Source organism: Anopheles moucheti, chromosome 2, assembly GCF_943734755.1.
Source record: "Anopheles moucheti chromosome 2, idAnoMoucSN_F20_07, whole genome shotgun sequence".
NCBI classification, from domain to species: domain Eukaryota; kingdom Metazoa; phylum Arthropoda; class Insecta; order Diptera; family Culicidae; genus Anopheles; species Anopheles moucheti.
The window spans coordinates 1,082,572-1,106,223 of NC_069140.1; the positions used below are offsets into that span (position 1 = coordinate 1,082,572).

The window sequence follows — 23,652 nt, forward strand, 5'->3', positions numbered from 1 at the left end:
GAATGCAGTAAGGACCGTTTGCACCGCATACCGGCACCATTAGGTCAGTGCAGGTTTTTTGCACTCTGCGACTACCAGCATTGCAGGGCCAGATCAGTGGGTGCAAGGGTTGGGAAAATCGCCTCGGTATTGGCGAGCAGTCGAGTTACGTCGATATATTCTGGGGGCTCGCCCTGAATAGCCCTGGGTACCAGCAGGCACAGTTCGCAACTCTTTTCGCCGATCGCCCATCAGTTTTCCTTTCAATCCCGTCGAGTGAAGTAGTCGATCAATTCATTCGTGTGTGTGTGTGTTTGTGCAAGTGATAGCAAGATGATAACGCTTCTGTTGTTGGGTTTCGGTGTTCTTTCGCTCTACGTGTACTGCAAGATTAAGTTTAAGTTTGCGGAAAAAATCCCATGCGTCGAGCCAATGCATCCAATATTCGGCAACGGGCTCGAGTTCGCACAGAAGAACTCGTATGAAATCTTCAAGAGCATTACACGCGCGTACAAGGATAACAAACGGATCTTCAAACTTTGCTTTGGCCCGATACCGGTCATATGTCCTACGCATCCGGATCTAATACAGAAAACTATGACCGAACAGGCCAGCATGGACAAACCGTTCGTGTATGATTTCATGCGCGTGGACCACGGATTGCTTACGGCAAAGTGTAAGTTTTGAAAGATTTATTTCGCCTGCAGCTTTAAAGCTGCCGGAAAGTTCTCGCGTTGTTTCGTGCGGTTGGTGTACGTTGTGAAAGCATAAGTGGTAACTAAATGGTTTAATTATATTGGAAAGTAACCATTTTTTCTCTACGGCTGACCAGGTTTCTAAATTTGTGTTTATTGTTTGTAAGACTGAGTTTAAGCATTCTTTAAAGTATGGTAAAGTTGAAGTTAAAAAGTTAAAGTTTGCGATAAAGTTTTCAAAATGTATATTAAAGTATATAGAACCTTACAGCTTAGTGAAACCGGCCTAATCACAAAATCTACAAAACAAATAAAGAACTGAATTCAAAACTCAAAAATGCTTGAAAAAATGAAAATGAAATTATTAATTGTAGATAAGTTGATACAATATGAGTATGAAAATGAAATCAAATTACTCAATAGAACCTTATTTAACCCTCTATCATTTTTATAACAACGATGAGGTCTTCCAATCTTGTACATATTCAATTTTATAACTTAAAACAAAATGATTTAAGAGAGTGTTTGCTGATGGCTGTACTTGATTGAGAATTTACAAAAAAAACACTAAATTTATTCATTCCGGTAGATGATATGTTGTTTCGAAAATTTGCAAGAATAAACAACAAGTTAACATGAACATGCTTAAATTTCTTTTTTTCATTTTATTTTATTTCGTTCATAAAATGAATGCCTATCAATGCAATGAAATAAATTGAGTGGGCACTAAACCAATTTACTATTGAAAACGAACGAATTCCTTACTAAACTAGGAAATTATAAATGTTCTTTTTACCCAAAATATGCTTCTTTCATGCTAATTTCGTATGTTCAATCGAGTTTCATTTAATCAAAGTAAAATTCGTTTAATATGGATCAACGACGCTTTAATTGTGATACTTTTACGGACCACATCACATAAAACAGTCAAGTGGATCGTTCCGCAATATTTGCTCAATCAACCATGTTACCCATCCCTGAACAAAAAGGAAAAATCCAGTTTATTACATGAGTTGCCACCGTTATCTTGTCAGCATTTACGCACCACTATTTTACACGCTGAGAATGGCTACGAACTATTTACCTACACCGCCATCGGTACTGCAATAAAACAAGTTTTCACCACCATTACATTGTATGGTAGCGCTTCCTTTGGGGACTGAACCAGTTAGAACATAATCATGACCGCTGAGTCCTAAAAGTACAGTCACCAGAGAGTAGTAATGCGAAATGTGATGCTAAGAAAACTATTTTATTGGGCTTTTCATGACTATGAAGCAATTTGATTGGAGTTGTGAAAGGAATGGAAGGTTATTGCATCGATTTTATTGCTTCACCACCAGCAATCGTCATCACTCGCCAGACAACATATGTCGATGAGATGTACAAGGAAAACAACATCACATATAGGCATTCTAGTTCTAGTCCGGTTCATGATTGTAGTTCGAAATTAAGACGCGTTGGAAATGAAACAGTCGCTTTTGCGACCCTCGTTAGTAGCTTTTTAACTTAAAATTTGGTATTCTTACTAATGTAAATCCATTAACTCTTTGAAGATGACGAGTGGCGTGTGCATCGGAAAGCACTAAATCCAACGTTCAACACTCGCATTCTGAACAGCTTCATACCAATCTTTAGCGATTGTGCGAAGAAAATGATCAGCAACATGCACAAGCATGCGAACGATGAAAAGCCGATCAACATACTCAAATGTACCTCGCCCTGTACGCTGGAAATGATTTGTCGCACCTCACTCGGCGGGAAGGTACTGGAAAGGGAAGGCAAGCAGGAATTTATCGAAGGGCTGGAAATGTAAGTACAATAGATTTATTGAGGCTATTTAAACACAATAAACAATAGCTAAAGAACTAAGTGACAATCATTAGGCAACTGCAGATCGACCGGATCGGTTTAATGTCAAGTGAAAGGAATTGCTCTGAAATAACGTTGAACCACCGCGTTATTGTGTGAACGAATAAGGGCTTCAAGCTTTCATATGAATTGATTTACGCTTGTCAAAAAACTTTCGGTTTAACATTTAATTCGATAATGTGATAGTGGAATATTCAATTTAGCAACAGTTGGAAGTGGTGAATATAACAAAAATGCAAAGAAAAAATTAATAACAGATAACAGGTTTTGGCAGCTTTCAGAGTCTTTAAAACGATGTACACAATGCCTCAAACAAACTAGATCTTGTGCACCAACATACTTTAATGTATCATAAAGGGGCGTTTTCTCTATCCTTCAATAAAAGTGTTTTTTTTTTTTATTTCATTTGTTTTCCTTTCTTGTCTCAGTATCCTTCACAACGTAGGCCTTCGAATGTTTAACGCAAATCTCTACCCTGATTTTGTGTACAAGAACACACGTTTCTACCGTGCCGAAATGGAAGCTCGTAAAATATGTTACGCTTTCACGGACAAGGTAAAACAAGACAACGCATGTGTTCTTATATACACTTTAGAACGAATAGTATACCTTTTGGAGTTCTGCAGGTCATTCATGAAAAACGTGCAAAGTTCGAGGAACGGCTTCGTCATTCGGTCGACAAGAACAATAACAATGCGATGAGCGATGAAAATGGCAACGTCGTCTTCGCCGATGAAGAAGATGATATGCTGAACTACAAGAAACCCCAAATCTTTGTCGATCAACTGCTGACCATACCGAACGATGGTAAACCGTTTACGCACGAGGAGATCACCGATCATATCTACACGATGATTGCTGCTGTAAGAATACGTCGCAAGTCCTTTCTGCATCATGCAGATACATAATCGATTCTATTATTGCACTTCATCAGGGTAACGAGACATCCGCGACGCAGGCCGCGCACGCCTGCTTGCTGCTGGCCATGCATCCCGAGGTTCAGGAACGAGCAGCAGCTGAAGTACGGGAGCTATTGGCCGATGATGTGGAGTACACGCACGAAACACTCAAGGGAATGGAATATTTGGAACGCGTCATTAAGGAATCGCAGCGGCTGTGTCCAGTGGCCGCCGTATTCGGTCGCAAGACGATTGGAACAATTCAGTTGGATGAGTTTGTCATTCCGAAAGGATTCATCCTGCTGGTGAACGCGTTTGCACTGCACCGACAGAAAGAATTCTGGGGCGCGAACGCCGACAAGTTCGATCCGGACAATTTCCTGCCGGAGCGCGTCAAAGCACGGCACCCGTATGCCTATATTCCGTTCAGTACTGGTCCACGTGGATGCATCGGCAGTCGTTACGCTATGATGAGTTTAAAATTTATGCTGTCACAAATATTGAAAAACTTCAAACTCACCACCGAAATACCGTACGAAAAGATGGATTTCAAGTTAAAAGTCTCCATGCATCTGTCCTTCGAGCATCTGATAAAGTTGGAGCCACGTGTGTAGGAGCGCTCGTTTCGCTTGCTGGCATCGAAATCTTTTGAGTAGCTCTCGTTTCGGCCCTGGTACAGTCGCTAGCTATCGCTGACAAGTGGCGTCAGAAGTATGGTATCATGGATCATGAGTTTATGGAATCGTTTTGATTTTCTTCACCTGTACGATTACGCTAACCCAAACTCGATGTAACGATAAGCCACCAACCTAACCGACCGCGCTAATGCAATAGCGATTCTACTACAACGCTGTTGTGTTTAGTGAGGGGCTTCGCCCACGAGTGCAGTTGTATGAAAAGTACACACCTAAATGCAAAGCGTAATGTATTCCATTTTTTGTTGTTGTAGTTGTACTTGTCTGAAGCACGCATTAATGCTGCTTTGATTCACGCAACCGACAATTCGATTAGATCATTCTACAAACTTATCGTGCGTTTTCGGCGTCTGCTACATAACGAGAACGGAAAACAAACTCATCGAATCGGAAATGATGTCGAGCGGCGATTCAATGTTCTTAAACGTTCACTTCCTGCACCGTCTACACTTCATAAACAATAAGCTGCATTATTTTTGTGTGATATGTTCAAACTCGTTTTGCTTCTTTTCATCGAAATGTTTCGTTTAGCATGCTATAACATGAGTTTTTTTAAATACTCGAAATAAACATTATGAAACCATCCAAACAAACCTTCATTCACATTACTTTTACTTTTACTGAACAGTTCGATGATACGAGCTTTAAGCGCTTCTTTATTGGATTTAGCTAATTGTAGGTAAACTTACACTGCAATCGAATTAGACACGCTCATTTGCAAGTCAAATAGGTTAAACCTTTTACCATTGGGCGATCGGTGCGAATTTCCGTGGACTGTGCCGCTAGACGCGTTGGCGCTGTCGTAATGAAGAAGTGCATGCGTTGTTTACTCGATCAGCAACACCGTTATTAACAAGGTTTTAAAGTTTGCCCAAGCATAGCCCAACGATAGTAAAAGGAACCGATATCTGTGTGAAGGTATTTATTCAAGAACTCACTCACTAGCACATATCTAAGCAATGTTTAACAAAATTGGTATGTAAAACTTCATAACTAGCAACTTTTAATTCATTTCTCCATGCTTCACAACAACATTGTGAAGGGTTTCTCGTCTGTGACATCCAATAAAATACATCACAGCAAAATGCATCGATCACCGCGCCAACTTCACTTCTCACCGTTACATTTCATTTCGTGTAAAAATGCATGTAATTTTACAAACGTGATTATCGTGACGTATATTATCTATCACCGTAATAACATGTTGTCAATTCCATTACATTAGCTTTCCGGAAATCACATTCGTGTTAAAACCGTTAAGCTTGTGATAAACCCACCCATTATATGGTTGGTCAGCGTACGAGAGTAATGGATCATCGTAAAACATTTCCAGTGCTACTGCTGCTGTGGGGGAGTGTAAGTAAAAGCCACGAAAATCGACATAGTAGACCTGTTTTAAAATGATTCTATTTACTTTTAGCTACAAGGGCAGGCGAAAATATCCCCCAGGGTAATCTCACTGCAGCAGGTAATGTTCAGCGAACTACAGACACTGGAAAAAAGTGCTTTTATCACACATCCTTCGCATGCAACATCGAATGAAAATGTTTTGAGCCGATTGCGTAGCGTTTTCCACGAATTTGAACTACAAAATCAGGAAAGTATCACAGCCATTCTTAGGGTGCTAGCATTGGTTGATCATACCCTGGAAAATACGATACAAGATTGCGAAAAAGTGTTTCATCTTCCTTCGCTGGACAGCGAGAATGTTCTGTTTCGTGTCGTTTCTCGACCGCTGCTACTTCGTGTGGAATCGCTTTGCCAGCACGTGGCCTCCGGAGACTTGAACGCGATAGAACTGACGATGATGGCAGTTGAAAAGGAAGCAAATAGCTATCGTCAACGGTTAGATGAAACAAAACGTTACATGCAGATTGTTTTGCACGAAGTGAGCAACATCGAGGAAACTTTCACTATATCAAGCAAAGTTGATAAGATATTCGGTGAAATAGAGCAGTTAAACACAACATTTCGCGAATCGATTATGACTGCTACCGGAAACCTGCTTTCAAGACAACAGGCAATCAGTGACGAAATTCTCGAAGGCTTTCGTGACACTGTCGATGAAGTCGGTGTTTTTGAGGTTATTACCGATTTTGCGATGTTTCTGAGCAATGAAACGGAACTGTTGCTCGAGGAGCTAACCGAGCAGCTTGACGATTGGGTCTTTCAAACATCAAACATGATCAACGCCTTTGAAGAAGGTTTGAAAAACATTACGTTCGAACTAATGGATTCTCCAATCGAAAGCTTTCTACGAGCCGAAAGCCCCCTCAAATGTTTGGCAGGGTTTGGTTACCACAAAGCCATGCAAAAAATGACACAAGGTGCGGAAAGCATGTTGCAATGCTTCAGTAGTGCAAATGACCCCAAGCGTCCACTTGAAATGGCGTATCATCAGCTAAGCGAAATGGCCAATGATGTTCAGCTTACGTTGCAAGATATTGTACATTGTCAACAAAGCACTCTTCGAGATGATTATGACACAAAGATTTTTGAAGATATGGCGAGTTGCTTCGAAATGGTGAGTGTAAAATCTTTTCCATTACTAAAAATAAATTTACAATGACTGTTTATCAATTTCAGGCCGAAATAACTTTTGAAGCGATGGAGAAATTTGTGGAGTCTAAAATGGATGAAATCGTATTACACGTCGATAATTCGATGTACTACAATGTGTTTCAAATGGCGACTTGCTTTTATTATAGAGCCCGTAAAACGATGTTTGCCTTTGCTTCTATCAATCATCAGTATCAATCGTGTAATGTAGAAATTGATATAGAACTGTAAAGCCCAAAGTTATTGCAAACATTGTTTGGTTGTTTGAAAACCTTTCAAAAAGTGCTAATAAAACAATTGTTAACGATTAATTCATGTATGTTTCGTCCTTCGTTCGAGCTGTATAAAATATCCATGTTCCTGTTTGAGAGCAATATCGAACCGAAACTTCATTTGCTCCATACCCATCTGTGTGTGCAATTTAAAAGCGCGAACAATCTTCGTCAAAATCACTTTCATGCTCAACATGGCGTATCGTGAACCGAGACAATTACGGCTGCCGGTGTTAAAAGGCATATAAGCAAAGGATGGTCTTCCTATGCCTCGTTCCGGCAGGAATCGCTTCGGATCGAACTGGTCAGCGTCATCGCCCCAAAAGTCTTTTCTCCGGTGCAATGCGAACAGACTGACCACTACCGTTGTGCCACGAGGAATGAATTGTCCGTCGATAAATAAATCTTCTTGAGCTTCGCGTGCTACTGTTGCACCCGGCGGAGCTAAACGTAAGCTTTCCTTTAACACACACTCCATGTAGCTTAGTTGCTTTAGCTTTTGCTCTGTGATAGGTTCTTCAAGGTTGTCAAACACATCACATAATTCCTGGTACACCTTGGTCTGCACGGTGGGATGCATTGCAAGGAATAGACAAGTGTGTCCTAGCGCGTGTGCCGTCGTGTCGTTGCCCTTGAAAATAAACGTTTTGTTATTAGATCGTGTTTTCTGAATATTTCTATATTTGCACTACTCACAGCTCCTACTATAGAGTATATGTTGTGGACAATCTCTAAATCTGTTAACGGACCATCGTCTTTTGTTGTTAGCAGACGATCTAGCATCGCTGGAGAATCTTCAACTTCATATGCTGAGCTTTCCAAAGCTTTCCTTCTATTTGCAAGAACCTGTGTATGTGTTTTGATGTGGGATAAAACCAATATTACACTGGGATTCTTATTCTAAACCTATAATTCACAGACTAACTTTATCCACTACACGATAGCATTCGGCTCTCGAGTTGGTCTCTATTCTCCAATTCTTAGTATACTTATAAATCCAGTCGTAGTGATATAAAGCATTTATTGCACGAGCAGATATCATCTGAAATAAGCTACCGAGTGATTGAAACTTAACAACTGTTACAAAATTGTATCTGAACAGACACTTACCTATCAAGATTCCATAAAATATTCTTCGCTTCGTGTGGTTCTACTACATTAGCACCCAGCGTGGTGGAAAAAATCATGTTCAACATACACTCGCTTAGTAATGGAGCTAATGAAACGGTTGCGATCCTCTCTACCATTGATTCCAGCTTCAATATAAGATCATCAGCACATGCAATTAATGTTGGCAGCGCATTGTTCACCTTGCTCGTACTAAACGCCGGACTTAACACCTTGCGATAGCGTTTCCAGTTGTTGTCTAATCCACTCGAAATAAACGAAAAATGTTAGCCTAATGCGCAGTGATACATACAAACCTAAAACATCGTACATTTCCGAGTCAGAATGCCTTGCTCCAACTGCACGAAACTGTAAAAGAACGGTTTTTCAAGGCACTTTGGATGGCTCAGCACAGACTCTGCAAGCATCGGATGAGATGTGCACAGCAACAGCTGAGGCCCGAGCCAAACTTTGAACCATCTATCAAACTGTGTGAACGGTAGTACAACGTTCTCGAACAACTTGGCGGGTGATGATTCCATAAACGATAACCCATTTCCAATCAGTGGATAGCATGGCTTCGGACTGGGAATATTCTGCGCATATCGGACACGTATTACAAACGTATAGTAATAGAAGATACACAAGGTAATACACAACAGAAAGATTGCGAACATTCTGACTGAGACGAAGGCACGAATGCGACTGAGTGCTATCGTGGTTTATCACTCTCACGCTTGGTACAACCAGTGGGTTAAGGATAGCGAGACTACTCACGGACGTCGATGCTATGCCTGATGTATATCACAACGTAAGTAATGCATTAATAGATCGATAAGCTATGAGTTTCGCACCACGACTTACGCAACACATTTTTTTATTAGACGCTGTCAGCTTAAAACAGTGAACTAATGCCGATCGGCGAAGTGATGCTTTGAAGTACAGCCCAACACACGGAAGGTTGTTGATTGTATTTCTTGTAATCTAGCCCTCCAACTATTCATTTATTTAAGCTGCATAGTGGTATTAGATTAAATGCAAGTTTATTAAAGTACGATTTGATTCGTGATAGTTATAAAACTTTTTAAAAATACCTGTTTAAAAGTAAATAACTAAAACACAAATATGTTTTTTTGAACCCCTAGTTAAAAAGCAATTAATAGTTATAACATAATTATGTTCATGTGAACCTTTTATTAAGAAATAAAAATGCATGATTTAAATATGAAATAAAACATTACATTACATGACAACGGAAGACTTCTCACGGGTTTGTTGCCGTTTTTCTACAACCACAAAATAATCTGATTCTAGCTTGAGGGTGATATCGAACCTAAATTTTAAATCATCCATTTTCAAGTTCGATCGTAAACGCAACCGTCTCAGTATACTTGACAACATTACCTTCATACCGAGCATCGCGTAACGCGCCCCGATACAGTTCCGCGATCCTGCACTGAAGGGAATAAATGAATTTGCATTCCGTCCAACGCTGCGTTCCGGTAAAAACCGATCCGGATCAAACACATCTGCATCAGGTCCCCACACATCTTTACGACGGTGCATTGAGAAAATGCTCATCAATATAAGGCTGTCCTTCGGAATGTGAAGATCCGCTATTTCTACGGCTTGCATTGTTTGCCGTGCAATGTTTGGCCCTGATGGCGCCAGGCGAAGACTTTCCTTTATTACGCGCTCCATGTAGGTGAGCCGCTTCAGATCCTCCAGCGTGATATCCTGTTCTGGGTCGGGGAAAACGTCCAGCACCTCACGGTACACACGCTCCTGAATGTCCGGAAACATGGCCAGAAACAGACAGGTGTGCGTAACCTGTAGTGCTGTGGTGTCGTTTCCCTGCAATAATAGTTGAAGTTGTAAAGCTGTTTATAACCCGAATAAATAATGATTCGTAGCCACCAACACGTACCCCTGCGATAGTCGTGTAGATATTGTGATTGATTTCTATGTCTGTAAACGGATTACCATTGTGTTTCACGGACACCAGTTGATCGGCAAATATTTGTGGTCGCTTGTAATCCTCACATTCATCAACAAAGTCACTATTGGACTGGACGCTGCGTGCTTTGGCATTTTCTATGACCTAATGGACATAAGCGTTACTGTATTAACGTATGCAAAAATTCGATGCAAAAATGCACTTACTGACTCCAAGAAACGATAACAGGAAGTACGACGCTCAGATTCTTCGACACAGTCTTTGGTGAATCGATACAGAACTTCGATATAGTGATGAATATTCAGCATGCGTTTCGCTACCAGTTCAAAACATCTACATAAGCGATTGAAAAAGTTGCTTAACGCGTTAAACACGACTGAACTATTCGCATTGCTGCACATAAATAATATTACCGGTCCACATTTTCAAGGAACGTTTCCTTGCCTGGTTGCTCCAACACATCACACCCTATCGTCGTACCACAAACCATTTCTAGCGTGCACTTGCTTATGAAGGGAAAGATGGATAACGATTGTACACCCTCGCCAATACTTTTCTCCATATTTTCAACCATCAGTTTGGAGCATTCCACAAACACGGGTATAAAACTGTGCAGAATGCGCGTGTTGAAGGCCGGGTTGAGTGCCTTGCGTTGAGTTTTCCAAGGGTGATCTGCAAAAGAACAGTAATGTTTGTTCAGGCTTTCCTGTATCCGCAACATCCATGGTGACTCATACAATGTCCGGCAAATAATCCATGCTCTAGTTTCACGAAATCGTAGAAAAACGGCTTCTCAAGACACTCGGGATGTGTGAGCACTGCGTTCATGATGTCTGGATGTGACGTGCACAGCACTAGCTTTGGACCAAGCCAAACTTTAAACCAACCGCTATACTCTTGAAACGGTTTCATAAGTACGCTGAAGAGCTTCACACGCGACTTGCCCATAAATTGGTGCCCGTTTCCAATAATGGGATAGTACGGTTGCATGTTCGGTAGATGTTTCGCAAAACTATGCCGTTGAAGAATCCAGCAATGAAAAAGTCCCACTACGGCAAGCACCAAAATCAACCATAACAACCACATCTTATCGATCCTCACTCCTGCACTGTTTTGTTTCAACTGGAATAGACGCTGTGTGCTTGAGGGAATAAATATTCCCCATTTCAATGCAGCCGGTGCAAGTTCCTCTCCCACGACACCCGGGTGTAGAGTTTTCTAGATGGTCCCGAATATAACCACAAGCAACAACATAAACATCTGCATGGTAACTAACTCGATCTTCACTCGTTCAATTACTGAAACTGTCAAGCGCTTGAAAGCCTTTTAACTACCTCTTCTGTTCTGTGATTACTGCATAAAAAAGATGGTAGGAAGTGAAAATAATGCGTCAAAGCTTGTTTCATGTTTCATCCCGTTTCTATCATGAAGTCAAAGTTCTCGCGACGTAAACAGCTTCTTGAAAGATCTTTGCTCTCAACAACATTGACATTGGACGTGGAGGATGAACCCCCTTGGAGGCCCAGGGCGGAATTATAATAGGGGCTTCTAATTTTAAAAACGATGAAGGAGGAGAGGGAGCATTGAGGCCCTTGAAATGAGACAAAGTGAAAAGCGCAGTAAGAAAGGGTCCCTGAACTCACTTTGAATCATCCCCCGGGTAGTTCTTGCCGACCAGTACAGCAAGGCGGTCGGCCTGCAATGCAGCGCCTGAAATATATGCGAGAACATTAGGCACAGCTTCGAACCAAAATGTACGCAGGGCTGATATATCTTACTGGTGCTGAACAAACCGTAGCAGATCTGCAACCACCAAATACTGACAAATTTGTCAAGTGACAAAATTTGCTTGTCAACTGCGAAGAACCACTATACCGTCGCCGCGAACATAATTGTTTTTAGATTTCTGATACCAGAAGAGCATGTTTTTCAAGAGGTGACACCTGCAGTGTGGAATAAATTTGCCCAACACTATTGCATTGCATACTATCAAACCCGTGAGAGCGATCGCCATCCATCGCAAGTGAGATGGATGAAATGGGAAGTATCCTTCATCTCGCTTAAACTTTTCGTCGGCTGGTACGATATTCCATACAAACCAGCTGTTTTCAGATTTCCGATACCAGGAGAGCATGTTTTTCAAGAGGTGACATCTGGTACCAGCTGAGCAAACATTTCATGAAATGTTTCGTGAAATATTTCATGAAATATTTCATGAAATGTTGCATCAAATGTTTTTCATGAAATATTTCATGAAATGTTTCATCAAATGTTTTGCATGAAATGTTTCACGAAATGTTTCATGAAATGTTTGCTCAGCTGGTACCAGGTGTCACCTCTTAAAACATGCTCTCCTGGTATCGGCAATCTAAAAACAGCTGGTTTGTATGGAAAGTTAGTGTTTAAACATTGCATACCTTTCGGCGATTTTCGAGCAAAATTGCTGTACTAGGTGCTACCTCTTCCGTGGATGCTCTCTTGGTACTATGCATTCGGAAACTGGTAGTTTTCCAAGAAATATTTCTTGACAAACGGGAATTTTAGTGTTTAAACCTTCCGGCGGTTTTCGAGCAAAATTGCTGTACAAGGCGTTACCTCTTCCGTGGATGCTCTCCTGGTACTATGCATTCGGAAACTGGTAGTTTTCGAAGAAATTTTTCTCGACCAACGGAAATGTTAGTGTTTAAACATTGCATACCTTTCGGCGGTTTTCGAGCAAACTTTCTGTACTAGGTGCTACATCTTCCGTGGATGCTCTCCTGGTATCGGAAATTTTAAAACAGCTGGTTTGTATGGAATTTCGTACCAGCCGACGGAAAGTTTGAACGATATGAAGGATGCTTTCCGTTTATCGGTCTTCCTTACTTATCGCCGACAAGAACGACAGAAATGGTATTCCAAGAACCATGAGGTTGTAACATCAAACAGATGAGAGAGGAAATAGGATAGGAAGGAAATTGATCACTGAGCAGCTTGGTAAAAAGCTTCAAAGCTTCTCTGCCATAGCAATTTTTACTATTCAACCTAGCCCTTATTTGTTTTGTTTTTAATCTAACTATCATGAACTTTAAATTATGAATTCATATCCAAGAATATAATTATATTGTTTCAAATCCTTTTTATTTTCCTAAACGGTTATTGTTCCATAAATGATAAACCATTTCCTATCAGTAGATAGCATTGGTTTAGACTGGGAATATCCTGCGCATAAATAGTTACGGCACAAATAAGATTTTGTTGGACCCCTATTTAAAAAGCAGTTAATAGTTATAACATAATTATGTTCATGTGAACCTCTTATTAAGAAATAAAAATGCATGATATAAATATGATATAAATCATTACATTACATGACAACGGAAGACTTCTCACGGGTTTGTTGCCGTTTTTCTACAACCACAAAATAATCTGATTCTAGCTTGAGGGTGATATCGAACCTAAATTTTAAATCATCCATTTTCAAGTTCGATCGTAAACGCAACCGTTTCAGTATACTTGACAACATTACCTTCATACCGAGCATCGCGTAACGCGCCCCGATACAGTTCCGCGATCCTGCACTGAAGGGAATAAATGAATTTGCATTCCGTCCAACGCTGCGTTCCGGTAAAAACCGATCCGGATCAAACACATCTGCATCAGGTCCCCACACATCTTTACGACGGTGCATTGAGAAAATGCTCATCACTATAAGGCTGTCCTTCGGAATGTGAAGATCCGCTATTTCTACGGCTTGCATTGTTTGCCGTGCAATGTTTGGCCCTGATGGCGCCAGGCGAAGACTTTCCTTTATTACGCGCTCCATGTAGGTGAGCCGCTTCAGATCCTCCAGCGTGATATCCTGTTCTGGGTCGGGGAAAACGTCCAGCACCTCACGGTACACACGCTCCTGAATGTCCGGAAACATGGCCAGAAACAGACAGGTGTGCGTAACCTGTAGTGCTGTGGTGTCGTTTCCCTGCAATAGTAGTTAAGGTTGTAAAGCTGTTCATATCCCGAATAAATAATGATTTATAGCTAACACGTACCGCTGCAATCATCGTGTAGATATTGTGAGTGATTTCTATGTCTGTAAACGGATTACCATTATGTTGCACGGCCACCAGTTGATCGGCAAATATTTGTGGTCGCTTGTAATCCTCACATTCATCAGCAAAGTCACTATTGGATTGGACGCTGCGTGCTTTGGCTTTTTCTATGACCTAATGGACATAAGCGTTACTGTATTAACGTATGCAAAAATTCGATGCAAAAATGTACTCACTGACTCGAAGAAACGATAACAGGAAGTACGGCGCTCAGATTCTTCGACACAGTCTTTGGTGAATCGATACAGAACTTCGATATAGTGATGAATATTCAGCATGCGTTTCGCTACCAGTTCAAAACATCTACATAAGCGATTGAAAAAGTTGCTTAACGCGTTAAACACGACAGAACTATTCGCATTGCTGCACATAAATAATATTACCGGTCCACATTTTCAAGGAACGTTTCCTTGCCTGGTTGCTCCAACACATCACACCCTATCGTCGTACCACAAACCATTTCTAGCGTGCACTTGCTTATGAAGGGAAAGATGGATAACGATTGTACACCCTCGCCAATACTTTTCTCCATATTTTCAACCATCAGTTTGGAGCATTCCACAAACACGGGTATAAAACTGTGCAGAATGCGCGTGTTGAAGGCCGGGTTGAGTGCCTTGCGTTGAGTTTTCCAAGGGTGATCTGCAAAAGAACAGTAATGTTTGTTCAGGCTTTCCTGTATCCGCAACATCCATGGTTACTCATACAATGTCCGGCAAATAATCCATGCTCTAGTTTCACGAAATCGTAGAAAAACGGCTTCTCAAGACACTCGGGATGTGTGAGCACTGCGTTCATGATGTCTGGATGTGACGTGCACAGCACTAGCTTTGGACCAAGCCAAACATTAAACCAACCGCTATACTCTTGAAACGGTTTCATAAGTACGCTGAAGAGCTTCACACGCGACTTGCCCATAAATTGGTGCCCGTTGCCAATAATGGGATAGTACGGTTGCATGTTCGGTAGATGTTTCGCAAAACTATGCCGTTGAAGTATCCAGCAATGAAAAAGTCCCACTACGGCAAGCACCAAAATCAACCATAACAACCACATCTTATCGATCCTCACTCCTGCACTGTTTTGTTTCAACTGGAATAGACGCTGTGTGCTTGAGGGAATAAATATTCCCCATTTCAATGCAGCCGGTGCAAGTTCCTCTCCCACGACAACCGGTGACAACTTTTTCACAGCTTCAAACGGAATATGTATCTGGTTCATTGAGATGCATCCAACGACGACGGATCTATTCGCTTCAAGCCGCCACTGCCTCGCGACGATCAACCCTGCGACAGATGAGTGGATGCAAATTAAAAAGACCATCAACCCTTTGAACTTCCGGTAATGTTCCGTTGGCGCATTTTTGTTAGGGCATCACTAAGGTACGGTACAGTCAAGGGATCAACAGTTGAAGGCAGTGTCTAGCAGAAAGTATATCCGATTGTAGTGCAATGCATAGAGAAGGGTAAATGAATTGTTAAGTTCTCCTGCAGCTTATGAAGGTTCATGAAGCATGTTCATATTGTTTCGATTGTCAAAGCGTTTTAACGTTGAACGCATCAAGTAATGCAAAAACAAATACTTGAATCGAGCTTAATCCACTTTAAGCAGCTCAGTGAGAAGTTAAACACGTGAATGTAATATTAATTTGAAATGGGAACTTGCTATCCACAACAAGTGCTTCCGCGCTTGAGAAAAAATTGAATCAAAATGTAAACAAAACAAATCGGAATTTGATCTGAGTTCTGTGCCACTGGACTAGCTGTGTGAAAGATGAATGAAGGTTCTGAATACAGAATATATTGCACTTGCATAAATAAACAGTCGCTTGATTTTGTGCATTGGAATATCGTATAGAATTAAAACCAGTTACTACACCATGCAAATAATTAGATTTTTTTTTTTTTGTACAACAACCTCAAAAGGTCCAGACCTGCTATTTGGCTTTACTTACCCGTAACTGGATAATCAGTCATGCGTATTGCGGTGCTGCTGAAATTGATTCTGCTGAGATTTTGGTTTCATTATGTTTGGTTTGCTTGACCGTATTGACCGTCATCAAAATGTATGGTATTATTTTTAGAAAAATGTTAATACTGTAAGAATTATTTTTTGCCAGTGTTTCTTATTTTTGTGCATTTTTTATTCATTCAAACACGAAAAATCTATTTCCACATATTACTACAAGCCTATCATCCGAAGTCTCTACACAGACGCGGAAAAAACTAGAACTAGTTTGACAATCCAAACAACGAACCGTTCATAATATTCTTCCTTCAAACTTCAATCGGCTCAACGCTGAACTTATATCCTTGGGACAACTTCATTGTGATATCGAATTTGAACTCCATCTTATCATACTCTAAATCGGTGTGAAAACGAAAATTTCTCAATAAATGAACGAGCATTTGTTTCATACCCATCACGCCATATCGTTTGCCGATGCAATCTCGAGAACCCATACTAAATGGTGCGAATGCATGCGGATGGCGACCCTGGGAACGTTCGGGCAGAAATCGATCCGGATCGAATCGCTCCGCATCTGGACCCCAAAGTTCTTTCCTGCGATGTAGCGATACTATACTAAAGAGGAGTGATGTTCCGCGTGGTAAAATGTTTCCATCGACCTCTATATCGTCGGTGCAGACTCGAGCCACTACTGGTGCCGAAGGACACAACCTCAATCCTTCGTTGATGCATTGTTCCATATACACCAATTCGTTCAAAGCTTCTGGTGTCGTTTCGATGTTACTGTCGACAGGAAAATATTTCATGATCTCATCCCGAACCTTGTCCTGAACATCCCGATGCATTGCCAGTAATGTCAACAAATTGCAGATGGCTACAACCGACGTTTCATTTGCCTGCAAATAACATAGAGAACGAACAAATTGTAAATATGAAAGATACTTAGGAGTAAGGTTGGTTACTGCTTCGCAAACATATGTACCCCAACAATGATTGTAACAGATTGTATCAAAATTTCGTGGTCTGTAAATGGTTGTCCAGCACATTTTCCCTTCAGAAGTTGATCGATGAATATTTGAGGCTTTCTGCATTCAACATCATCTTCGTCTGTGACCGACTTTTCAGCACTTTCCACAGACATAGAGTTTTTCTTTCTCGTGATTATCTGCAACATGCGTTGTCGTTAAATGTTGTCAAATTCTGCATCCAACATCCCTTACCGAATTGATGTACTGATATATCTCACTGCGATATTGCATTTCAAGCTTGTAGTCTCTTGTAAACTTGTATAGAAAATCAAAATGTTTTAATATGTTTACAAAACGATCTGTAAATATTCCGAACAATCTGAAAAAACAACACATGTAGCGTCTTGAGTATATACTGGTTGACGTAGTGCAATATGTACGCACTTCTCTATTTTGGGCATAAATTGGCTCGCTTCCGGATCGTCGAAGATATTCGTGCCAATGGTTGAACCACAAACCATGTCCAAAGTACAACGACTACAGTGTTTCATCAAGTTCACCTGGGAAAGATTGGGCTCACGCTTTATGCCGTTGATCATTTTTTCAGCACATTTGTCGAACCACGGGATAAAACTCTCCAGGATACGTTTGTTAAACGACGAGTTCAACGTTTTACGCTGGTGTTTCCATTGGACATCTGGAATGCATAAACAAAATTCATCTCCGGTGCTCGTATTCTCGATTGCTTCTTACTTGAACATACATAAACTCACTTACAGGGGCTCATGAATACTCCATCGTCTAGTTTGAAAAACTTATACTGCGGGGCTTTGTTCATTGCCTTGGGATTGTCCATCACAGCTTGCATAATGTCAGGATGAGATGAAGAGATGTATATTGTCGATCCCATTCTGATTTGAAATAAACGATCGTGCCTAACAAACACATCTTTGATTAGTTTAAACACTTGTTCGGGCGATTTACCCAGCAGCAGCAACGAGTGACCAAATAAAGGTACGTGCGAATGCATCAATTCTATATTATCAGCAAATTTAAACACCTTCTTGTACTTCCGGTACAAGATGGTCCCGAATATAACCACAAGCGACAACAGAAACATCTGCATGGTTACTAACTCGATCTACACTCGTTCAATTACTGAAACCGGAAAGCGCCCGAAAGCCTTTTATCTATCGCTTCTGCAATGCGATTGTTTTATAAAAAAAGAAGGTAGGAAGTGAAAATAATGCGTCAAAGCTTATTTCATGTTTCATCCCGCTTCTATCATGAAGGCAAAGTTCTCGCGACATAAACAGCTTCTTGAAAGATCTTTGCTCTCAACAACATTGACATTGGTAGTCCATTTGCAACAGTGTCACAAAATGGATTAGTACATTTTATACACATAGACATAGACTAAGCCATAGAAAACCTTTTTTTCTTACCACTTTGTTGACCCTGACGTGTACGAAAGAGTTTTCATTCCATTCAAAAGGGAATCATATCACTATTTTTGATACTTTGCAACATACCAACTATAGTCAAACGTTTTGATTATCGTTATGTATAGTGAAATTCATCATTTGTGATTGAAGCAGCTATCAAAAATTATTTGCTTTGATGTTATATTGGTAAAGTACTATCAAACGCAAATCTAATTTGAATCAGGTTTGCTGTGGCGCAAGCAACGACGGCGAAACAACCACGTGAAATATTTTACGACTACTTTAAATAACTCCAACGCAATTGGATACGGCTTTTAATGAGTTAGACAACAAAAAAGTCTCTCTCTCTCAAACGAAAAAGCGAATGATTATATAAATAAATTCGACAGCGAAGCTCGGCACAACTGGATTTGTTGCATTATAATTAAATTATGGTTCAGATCCGGAAAGCTGCTTTCATGTAAGTTAATTGATTGACATACATATATTAATTACTAATTATTGTTTTCGGAAATAGTTCTTACCTAAAAACCAGCTGCCACAACGATAGAAGCTATTGCTTTCCAATATTAAAGAGCTTTTCTTTATTTGTGCTTTGAACAATGTTTAACAGATTTGGTTTTGAAAAGAACGGAAATTGGTCGCTTAGTAGCATTGCAAAACTCTTAGAAAAAAAAAACAGAAAGTACACAGATATTACTTTTGAAAATATCTTGGCAAAACACTCTAGTAGACACCATCAACCGGCTCAATGCTGAACTTATATCCTTGGGACAGCTTCAGTGTGAGATCGAATTTGAACTCCAACTTATCATACTCTAAATCGGTGTGGAAACGAAAATTTCTCAACAAGTGCACGAGCAACTGTTTCATACCCATCATGGCATATCGTTTGCCGATGCAATCTCGGGAACCCATACTAAATGGTGCAAATGCATGCGGATGGCGACCCTGGGAACGTTCGGGCAGAAATCGATCCGGATCGAATCGCTCCGCATCTGGTCCCCAAAGATCTTTCCTGCGATGTAGCGATACTATGCTAAAGAGGAGTGATGTTCCGCGTGGTAAAATGTTTCCATCGACCTCTATATCGTCGGTGCTCACTCGGGCTACTAATGGTACCGAAGGACACAACCTCAATCCTTCGTTGATGCATTGTTCCATATACACCAATTCGTTCAAAGCTTCTGGTGTCGTTTCGATGTTACTGTCGACAGGGAAATATTTCATGATCTCATCCCGAACCTTGTCCTGAACATCCCGATGCATTGCCAGTAATGTCAACAAATTGCAGATGGCTAAAGCTGACGTGTCATTAGCCTGTAAATAGGTAATATATAATGAATATTGCACAAGAAAATAAGTAATGTAAAGCAGGATCATATCTTGTCTCAAATATGTACCGCCAAAATTATAGTAACGCATTGTTCCAAAACTTCGCGATCTGTGAAAGGTAGTCCGGCACGTTTTCCTTTAAGCAGGTGATCAATGACTATTTGAGGCTTTCTGTATTCAATGTCATCTTCTCGACTGACGGTTTGTTCAGCATTTTCAGTTGCTAAAATACTTTTTTGTCGATCAATTATCTGAAACAAACGTAATCACTAGGTAAAGGTAACGTTTAAAACGAACTTCTGTACAGTTATTTACCCGCAATCGCTTACCGAATTTATGTATAGATAAAACTTTTTGCGGTATTGCATTTCAAGCGAGAAATCACTAGTCAACTTGTACAGAATCTCATTGTGTGTACATACATTTACAAAACGATTCGCCAATATTCCAGCCACTCTGAAAAAACAACACATGTAGTTTCTTCAATACCCGTTGATTCACGTTGTGCAGTGCAAAAAATCCGTACTTTTCTACCATGGGTATAAATTTGTTTGCTTCCGGATCGTCCAAGATATTCGTGCCAATTGTTGAACCACAAACCATGTCCAAAGTACAACGACTACAGTGTTTCATCACGTTCACCTGGGAAAGATTGGGCTCACGCTTTATGCCGTTGATCATTTTTACAGCACATTTGTCGAACCACGGGATAAAACTCTCCAGGATACGTTTGTTGAACGATGAGTTAAACATTTTACGTTGGTGTTTCCATAGCACGACTGGAATTTGAAAACACACAAAACTGCTATTATTATCATTCTTTGTTGCTTCACTCCTCAAAATGAACTATTTCACTTACAGGGACTTACTAGTAGTCCTAGATCCAATCGAAAAAACTTGTAGTGCGGGGCTTTATCCATCGCCTTTGAATTATCTAACACAGTTTGCATAATGTCAGGATGAGATGAAGCGATATACCCCGTCGTTCCAAATCTCACTTGAAATAAACGATCGTGTCTAAGGAACGCTTCTTTAAACATTTTAAACATGTGTTCGGGCGATTTACCCAACACCAACATCGAGTGGCCAATTAACGGAATGTACGAATGCAGCATTTCTATATTATCAGCAAATTTAAACAACTTCTTGTACTGCCAATACAAGATGGTACCGCAAATAATCACAAACGACAACAGAAACATCTGCATGGTTACTAACTCTATACACACTCGTCAAATTACTGTAGCCGGAAAGCGCTTGAAAGCCTTTTATCTATCGTTTCTGTTCTGTATTTACTTCAAAATGACCGACGATGGTAGGGTAAATTGTACATCTCGAAGAATTGTTCATTAGTTGCATTTGGATGTAATTAATTCATGTTCTGACCCATTTCTATGTTGTAATCACAATTGCACAACAGCACACGTCGTAAACAGCTTTTTAAAAAAAAACACTAAATGGCAATATCATTGGACATCCATTTGCATAAAAAAACAAGATACTTAAACACGCGTTATACTTTTTATTGCTACCAACGGTAGCCGTCAACCCTGGCGTAAGCTAATAAATCGTCTCGCCATTTCTAAATGTATATTGTTTCATTATTATTTTTATATAGCATGCATATGACGTAAAGTTATCAACATTATTAAATATTTTTAGTCGTTATATTGCGTTCAAAAACCATTTCCAAAATGTTTCCAATAGAATGATTAGATTAGTTACGATTCAGCTGGCTACAAAAAATCACACGTTTTCTATTATGCAATATTAACACAAGTAAGGACAAATATGTCTACAAGATGTAATGAAAAATAAATGTGTGACAAGAGAGCAGATTAGGACCATGCTACCGTCACCGGCACTATGACCTTCAAATCAATGAAAACGAAAGCATCTCTGTCCCGATACGCACTATTAAAAATTCCGATAGAAATAATACATTTTGTTGGTTAAGATGGAACTTGAACTTCATTTCGAAAGCTTTGACACACGCCAAATGTGAGCACATTAAAAACAGAGATGGTAACGAAAAGTTCGATGCACAGTTAGTTTGTGACGAGCGTTTGAACTGAACGGAGTGATCATGTTTTTCCTACCGGCGATCATCGTGGTGCTTGGATTAGTTATATACTGGTGTAAGCTATCAAGAGATAGTGGACTATTCGCGAAAGATCTTCCAGGACCAAGATCGTACCCTATTATCGGTTGTACCTACCTATTTATGCGCTCCTATGAGGAAACGTTCAGTGTAATTCAAGAGTGGTTTCGCAAGTACGATAGGATGTTCAAAATATCCCTGGGACCCACAACGGTCGTGTGTCTATCACATCCGGATCTTATCCAGCAAGTTCTAACTAATAGAGCATGCCAGGATAAGGCTTTTTTCTATCGTTTCATGGAGCTCGATTATGGACTCATATCGTCTCGTTGTAAGTATTACCTACTTAAAGGACTGTTTTGAAACAACAGTCAAAACCGTGTAGTCATCTTATTCGATTTCCATAGATTCGGATTGGAAGCTGTACCGTAAGATGTTGAACCCTGCATTTAATCAACGCATCTTGATCAGCTTCATATCGATATTTAGTCGTTGCTCGGAAGATATGGTAGAACGTATGGCTAAGGAGGTTGACAGCCCTAAACCATTCGATATGCTCCACTATACCGCCCAATGTACGCTGGAGATGGTGTGTGCCAGTTCGCTCAAAAGTGACATCACGGAAAATCCAATCGCAAAGGAAATTTGCGGAGGCATTGAAAAGATTATGATAATTATGTGTAGCCGCGTGTACAACGTCTTGCTTTATAGCGATTTGCTATTTAACATGACGCCTCGGTACAGAGAAATGGACAGGCTTCGCAGCAAATTGCAAGAAATGCTGGATCCGGTAGGTAAAACGAATCTTTATTTAAAGACTTCCTTTCTCGAATGTAATATTCCCGTTACAGATCATAAGCGAACGACGTGAGGAAATAGCGAAAGAACGTTTGGAAAACATCAACCAAGATGAAGAAGAGAAATATCGAAAGCCAATGATATTTTTGGACCAACTACTGGATATGAAACGTGGTGATGAAGATCTCTCAAGCAAGGAGATCGAAAACCATCTCCATACCATCATTGCTGCTGTATGTAGCTTCACAACAGCCGTGTTGGGAAATATTATGCTTAGTAATTGTTATTTTACACATTTGTTTTCCCTCTAGGGGAGTGAAACATCCGCCAATCAAGTGGCCTACATCCTGCTACAACTGGCAATGCATCCCGATATACAGGACCGTGTGTGCGAAGAAATCCGCTCGATTTACGGAGACTCTTCTTTGAATATATCCTTCGAAACGATATCCGCCCAAAACTATCTGGAGCAAGTGATCAAAGAAACATTGCGACTGTTTCCGGTAGCACCCTTCATCGGAAGGAAAACGATCGAGACGGTTAAGCTGGGTGATGTCGTTATCCCGCCAGGAGTAACGCTGCTCATGAATATAATGCATGTGCATCGCAGCAAGGAGCTGTGGGGAGACCGAGCAGATGTGTTCGATCCTGATCGCTTCGACCCTGCGACTTATGATGCTCGGCAACAGCATCCCTTCAGCTACATTCCGTTTGGCGGTGGACCAAGAAACTGCATTGGCTATCGGTACGGCATGTTCACTATGAAAATTATGGTCACTCAAGTGCTCCACAGATATGTGTTGTCCTCGCCGATCTCACCTAACGATTCGTTAGGACTATCACTTGCAATTACGCTGAAGACTGCTGTAGGACACCAACTATTCATAAAACGCAGAAAAAATCCTAGTGACTGA

The 23,652-nt window shown here is 40.5% G+C and overlaps 3 protein-coding genes across 3 annotated transcripts; 2 read left to right on the plus strand and 1 right to left on the minus strand.

Moving 5' to 3' along the window:
* The first annotated feature begins 312 nt into the window (after nt 1-312).
* Nucleotides 313-23,652, plus strand: LOC128298749 (uncharacterized). The gene is made up of 10 exons (XM_053034527.1): nt 313-655; nt 2,231-2,486; nt 2,975-3,101; nt 3,173-3,409; nt 3,481-4,040; nt 6,154-6,467; nt 21,921-22,271; nt 22,348-22,730; nt 22,792-22,971; nt 23,050-23,652. Exons 1-10 carry the CDS (start codon nt 313-315, stop codon nt 23,650-23,652), a joined length of 3,354 nt encoding a protein of 1,117 aa, XP_052890487.1.
* LOC128298894 (uncharacterized) lies at nt 5,449-6,930 on the plus strand. Its single transcript, XM_053034702.1, has 3 exons — nt 5,449-5,496; nt 5,561-6,664; nt 6,727-6,930. Exons 1-3 carry the CDS (start codon nt 5,449-5,451, stop codon nt 6,928-6,930), a joined length of 1,356 nt encoding a protein of 451 aa, XP_052890662.1.
* LOC128298892 (cytochrome P450 4c21-like) lies at nt 16,400-18,185 on the minus strand. The gene is made up of 5 exons (XM_053034701.1): nt 17,837-18,185; nt 17,504-17,756; nt 17,312-17,438; nt 17,074-17,256; nt 16,400-16,987 (listed from the first exon to the last, which is right to left on the minus strand). The coding sequence occupies exons 1-5, from the start codon at nt 18,183-18,185 to the stop codon at nt 16,400-16,402; spliced, it is 1,500 nt and encodes a 499-aa protein (XP_052890661.1).